Source organism: Ochotona princeps, chromosome 14, assembly GCF_030435755.1.
Source record: "Ochotona princeps isolate mOchPri1 chromosome 14, mOchPri1.hap1, whole genome shotgun sequence".
NCBI lineage: Eukaryota > Metazoa > Chordata > Mammalia > Lagomorpha > Ochotonidae > Ochotona > Ochotona princeps.
In genome coordinates this window covers 1,548,220-1,553,896 of record NC_080845.1, presented here as the reverse complement: position 1 = coordinate 1,553,896, position 5,677 = coordinate 1,548,220, and the positions used below count along the sequence as shown (strand labels likewise).

Below are 5,677 nucleotides of genomic sequence, written 5' to 3'. Positions count from 1 at the left end.
CTTCTGGCTCCTGGCCCGGCCCAGCCCTGGGTGTTGTGGTCCCTGGGGAGAGAAGCGGCAGATGGAAGAGCTTTGTCTCTGGGAGTGCTTCTTCCTTATTAAGGTTACATGCATGCAACATGTTTGTGCCTGCGTGTGCACATGCAATGTGTGTGTACCTGTGTGTGTCCATCAACGTGTCTGCCTCTGTGTGTGTGTGTGTGTGTGTGTGTGTGTGCACATCGGTGCACGGCAGAGGTGACCTGAAGTGTTCCTGGGAGAAGGATGTGACCCATAACCATGAAGCCTGCAGGGCTGCGTGATGACACGGCGGTTCAAGCGGCTGATGGCGCTGTCAGCATGCTGTGTCCGAGGGCTAACTGGCTGCTCCACTTGTATTTTATGTTTTAAAGATTTATCTATGTTTTTGGAAAGGCAGATTTACAGAGAAAGATCTGCCATCCACTGATTCACTTGCAAGATGGCAGCAATGGCTGGAGCTGTGCCAATCCAAAGCCAGGAGCCTCTTCCTCCAGGTCTCCCCCACGGGTGCAGGGTCCCAAGGCTTTAGGCCGTCCTCAACTGCTTTCCCAGGTCACAAGCAGGGAGCTGGATTTGAAGCAGGGCTGCTGGGATTAGAACCGGCGCCCATATGGGATCCCGGCGAGTTCAAGAAGAGGACTTTAACCGCTAGGCTGTCGCACCAGCCCTTCACGATTGCTTTTGAGACCCAGAAACAAAAGGAAGTCAGAAGGAGCCGGTCAGGTCAGGAGACAAATGTTGCATGGCTTTTGCGGAAACCCTGGCTGCGGTGGCCTTGGAGATGAGAGGAAGGGGCAGCGGCGTGGTCCTGGGGAAGGTGCCCGGGAGATCTGAGAGGTTCCCGCACACGCTGTCCTCCTGTCAGTCACTCTCATCCCAGGGACACTGTGTTTTTGCACCCTCCCACAGGTCAGCACAGAAAGGCCCCGAGCTCCCCCCAAAGCTGCCTGTGACCCCTGACCCTGGCCAGGCCCAGCTGTCCCCTCCTCTGGTAGCTGAGGCTGGGGCTGGGCACTGTTGCTGCGGGGTCCTGGTGCTGGCTGCATTGGCTCCTGTCAAGTGCTGGACAGACCCTGGGGATCACGGCCTCTCCTGTCAGCCCAGAAGTTCTGTCCCTGAGTTCCCCGTTGTGAACCCTGTGCCTTCCATCAGTGATCTGGGCTCAGGCAGGTGCCCGGTCCTTCCTGCTCACCACGGGCTTCCTGCAGTGCCTGCCGCAGCAGGACACGGCCCTGCCCTGCTGAATCCACAGGCCGGGGTCCACACCAGCTCTCCCTCTAGCCTGTGCGTCTCCCCATCCTTTCCCCTCGCTTCACCACAAGTTGGCTGATTGCTCCTGTTTCAATCTGACAAAACTTCCCTGTGCTCCCACTGGAATCCTTCTCCTCACCTGCCTGAGTCCTGCTGGTGGTTCTAATCTCAGCATGTGGTAGAGCAAGCCAGTGGGAGTTTGTTTGGATGAAAAGACCCACGGACACTTTCCACCTGATGTCAGTTTCCATGAACTTTCTGGGATCCTCGTTTGTGTTCACACCGGGCACCTGTCGCGGTCCTCTCTGTCCCTGCCCGTAAGGGTGCTTGCTGCCTGCACAGCTGGCATAGTAGGGGGAAGCCTGGTTCACGGCCTGTGTGCCCGTGGGGATTCCATGGGCTGTGAGTGTCCAGGTTGTGTCTCAGGGTGAGTGTCCTGCCAAGGACCCAAAACTCGCTGAGCCAACCTGCACCCTCTTGGCATCAAGCATGTTCCATGCCCAGGTGCCTGGCAGTGTGGACTTGGTACCCGCTGGTGCTGTCATGACCTGGGGCTCAGGCCGAGTGTGGGCTCCGCCCCTGGACTGCAGCCCACTCAGATGACCTTTGCAGACTCAAGAGCTGGGCTAAAGAACGTCCAAGAATAACGACTTCTCTGCTCCAGCACAGAGCTGGCCACAATCATGGCCAGGAAGGGACTGGCCGGGCCTCTCGGCCAAGTTCCGGGGGACCCTGTGCTCAGCTATATAAGGGTGGTGGGGAGAGGAGCTGGCCCAGCCTCTCGCAGACCCGGAGAGTGACCTGTCAGCTGTGAGAGCAGACCCCCGAGATGCAGCCCCTGCTCCTGCTCCTTTGCCTTGGCCTCATTGCTGCCCTGCGGGCCCAGGACCCCCTGGCCTTGGACGAGGGCGATCAGGATGTGAGGCTCGAGAGGGCAGTGGGGAGGCAGGGGGCATCTGCGGAGACCCTCACTGTAGCTTCCAGCTCTAAGCTGGAGCTGGAGCCCAGGCAGCCGGGGTACAGGCTGCTGAGGGAGGTAAAGGTGGGGAGACTCCAGGGAGACCCTTGGTGTTGGGGCCTGTGCCTCTGAACAGCAGCAGGAGTTGGGGACCCCGGTGTACAGGGTGCTGTGAGAGAGGCACATGGCTGGCAGTGAGGGTCCCTGGAGTGCGGGCACCCGCAGGGGCTGGCAGCCATCATTTGGCTCAGACTGGTGAGGTCCCTGGGAGTGTTCCGGGTGGTATGTGGGGTACAGAGGGCTCCCTGTGTCCCAGCCTTGGTGCACGACAGAGTCTGGGGGCTACAGACTCAGACAGGGAAGCCCTGGAGACGTCGCTCAGGCCAATGGAGACGCTCCTGCCCCAGGTGTCAGGGACCTGGTACATGAAGGCCGTGACCACGAACATGGACAAGCCAGAGATGAAGCCTGAATCTGTGGGGCCCATGACCATCGTGACACAGGATGGGGGCAACCTGGAGGTCACCCTCAGTTTCCTGTGAGTGTCTGAGGCCTCCCATGGGAGGGCAGGAGTTGAGGCGGGGTATGGCAGAGTGAGCACCCTGATGCCCTCCAGCTGAGCCCCTGCAGCTCTGAGGATGAACTGACCCCGGGGTGCCTGGGCTGTGTGTGTCCCTGAGGATGGCAGATCCGGCTCTGACCTTCTGGCTTCCAGGGGCACCTACAGGGGCCTGCCTGGGACTCGCAACCTCCAAGGGCTGTACAGTAGCCATCCCAGGCAGGGGAGGCCCAAGCAGGCCCAGCACTGCCCACACGCTTCTTGTTTCCAGGATCAAGGGTCAGTGCCACACACTCGATGCCGTCCTGGAGAGAACGGAGGAGCCGGGCAGGTACACGGCCTGTGAGTACTGAGCCAGCGGGCAGGCCCGTCGGCCAGAGGACCACACCCTTGCCCTCCTCTCTGGCTGCCTTCTGTGCCCCTTTCTGCCCTCACTCCGGTCTCCTTTCTGAGAGTGGCCAGCTTCTGACCCCCAGGAGCAGGGGCTGTCCCGTGCTGCCCAGAGGGGGCCAACTGCCTAGGGTTCCTCCCGTGGAGGGTCCCTAGGTTGGTCCTGCGAGCTGGGAGAGGGGCACTCTGAACCCCAACCCTGTCCTGCCTCTCGCCCTGGAAACGTCTGGGCCGTCAGGATGTGGCTGGGCTGCCTCTGCTGCACGGGTTCTTGGAGTATGTGTGAGACTCTGCCAGCCTCTTGGTAACTGGACTCCTGGCCAGCAGGTGGCTGAGGGATCTGCCAGTCCAGGCACTGGGCCCCATGTCTGCTCCCTTGTGAGGAAGCCTGGGCCTCAGGTGGACCCCGATGCTGTGCTTGCAGTTGGGGGCAAGAGTGTGGTGCGGGTGACTCCGCTGAAGGAGAAGGGCCACTTTGTCCTCGTGTGTGAGGGTGTGATGGACGGGAAGGCTTTCCGCCATGTCAAGCTCGTGGGTGAGTGTGAGCTACCAAGGCCCTGATCCCCGTGCCCTCCCGCTCGTGCCGGACCCCTCCTGGCCCAGAAGCAGCAGCTGGGATGCCAGACACCTCTGGCCTCCAGCACAGGCCCTGATCTACCCCAACCCCACATGCGAAGCCCAGGGCTTTCTGGGTGTCAGCCCAGGTTCTGCTCAGCAAGGGCCTTCAGGGTCCCCCAGGTTGGGGTGCTGACCGCTGCAGCACTTCCCGGGTCAGGCGTGAGAGCCTAGCAGGGTGGGTCAGCAGGTGCCCAGTGCCCAGGGTAGCCTGGCTTCCTCAGGCCTGCTGGGCCGTGTGCTGCCCTTCACAGCTTTCCTCTGCCTGGGGGAGGCTCATGTGTGTTGGGGGACACCCCATCCGGGTGCTCCAGTCCTGCCCCAGATGAGCACAGGAGTGGGATGTACCCCTGGTGGCCCTGTCGGCCCTGCTGAAGGCTCCCTCCCAGCTGAGGGCCTCCTGGTATCCCAGGCTGGAGTGCTGACCCCTTGGTGCCCAGTGCTGTGCCACCTCACCCTCCTGTCTTGTCCTGGCTGCACCTGCAGGCAGAGACCCTGAAACCAACCCCGCAGCCTTGGAGGAGTTTCAGCAGGTGGCAAGAGCCAAGGGCTTGACCACGGAGGAGATCATCATCCCGCCACTGGGAGGTAGGAATGCACCTGCCTGCTCTCCCGGCCCAGGGATGTGCGAGTCTCCTTTTGTCTTTGTGCTTCTGGGGGTCAGGGAAGTGTCGGACACAGTGCAGGTTTGGGGTCCTGGCTCACTCCCAGGGGGCTCTAAGACACCGTATTCCCTCTTTCTGCAGAATCCTGCTCTCCAGAGAGTGACTAGGGTAAGCCCCCACGGGCCTTCTGGGAAAATGTGGGTCTCAGGTTTGGTGGGCGTGTGAGTGCTCCGGCTCTGTCCCCAGCCTGCAGCCTGGGCAGGAGAGGCTGACCTGGCCAGGCAGTTGTGGGTTCTGTCCTGAGCCCTCCAGGCCCTCTCGTGATGTTTCAGACCCTGCTGTGGGGTCACCCTGGGGTGCTGGGGACACTCCCGTCATTTCTGGCTAGAGCAGACACTGTGGGGACAGATCCCCAGGGTGTGGGCAGCAGCACCCCCACCCCAACAGTCCTGTGACTTTTTCTGGGCCCTGGGAGAAGCTCAGAAATGGGGTGGGAGTGTCCTGAGAGTACAGCCCTCCTTCCCTCCCTGCTGAAATTGGGGTGGCTCCCTGGGTCCTGGCGAATCTCTGTGGGTGTGCAAACCAACACAGATTCGCTAAGCAGGACTCTGCCCCACCAGGCCAGAGCAGGCGAGCACCAGCCTCCTTGGATGGCCGGGGACAGCCCAGCCCTCGCCCAGCAGAGGCCTGGTGTGTGGTGACGTCCTGGGTCAGCACCCACAGTGTGGACATCTGGCTGCCAGAACTGAGAGAATAAAAGCTTTAAAACCAGCAATGCTGTGGTCATGTTTGTATTGCCCGACCTGTGCATCTTGTCCCAGACCCCGTATCTGTGATGGCTGGTGGTCCCGGCTTTGTTTCAGCATGCATTAGCTCTCGCCTCTCACCAACACACTCCCTGCGCTCTCGGCTCTGTCCTGGCATGTTGGGTAGGGGACGTTTCTGGGGTCAGCCAACTCCTCCCCTTGGCCCTCCAGCTTTTCCTCCCCTCCCATGTAGTGCTCTCGTGGGGTTCAGGCCACTGCCTGCGTCCCCGCTGAGCCAGGCCTGTCAGTCACCTCCTGTCCCCCTGCCATGGCCCTCAGCAAGGTCATGACTGCCTCTTTCCTGGGTTTCCTGATTGCTCCATGGGTCCTTGTCCCCCACGGCCTGCCCTCTGCTCACTGGAGCCTCCCTGGCCCTGGCTTCCTCTGGCTCACCAAAGTCACCTGTTGGCAACCCCAGCACAGCCCAGCCAAGGCTACGCCGACAGGGTTCATCCCATTCCACACCGTCCCT

General features: G+C 61.3%; 1 protein-coding gene across 1 annotated transcript; it reads left to right on the top strand.

The window, feature by feature from the left end:
• Positions 1-1,987: 1,987 nt before the first annotated feature.
• On the top strand, positions 1,988-4,610 carry LOC101519953 (lipocalin-1). The gene is made up of 6 exons (XM_004593668.2): positions 1,988-2,191; positions 2,638-2,768; positions 3,061-3,131; positions 3,604-3,714; positions 4,281-4,382; positions 4,541-4,610. Exons 1-6 carry the CDS (start codon positions 2,102-2,104, stop codon positions 4,564-4,566), a joined length of 531 nt encoding a protein of 176 aa, XP_004593725.2. The 5' UTR covers positions 1,988-2,101; the 3' UTR covers positions 4,567-4,610.
• Positions 4,611-5,677: the final 1,067 nt, after the last annotated feature.

Bases quoted from the DNA above. Each gene is read 5' to 3' on its own strand.
- LOC101519953 (XM_004593668.2), top strand. From the start codon at position 2,102: ATGCAGCCCCTGCTCCTGCTCCTTTGCCTTGGCCTCATTGCTGCCCTG. The intron at 2,769-3,060 runs GTGAGTGTCTGA...TCTTGTTTCCAG, and splicing joins GAGGTCACCCTCAGTTTCCT to GATCAAGGGTCAGTGCCACA. The intron at 4,383-4,540 runs GTAGGAATGCAC...CTCTTTCTGCAG, and splicing joins CATCATCCCGCCACTGGGAG to AATCCTGCTCTCCAGAGAGT.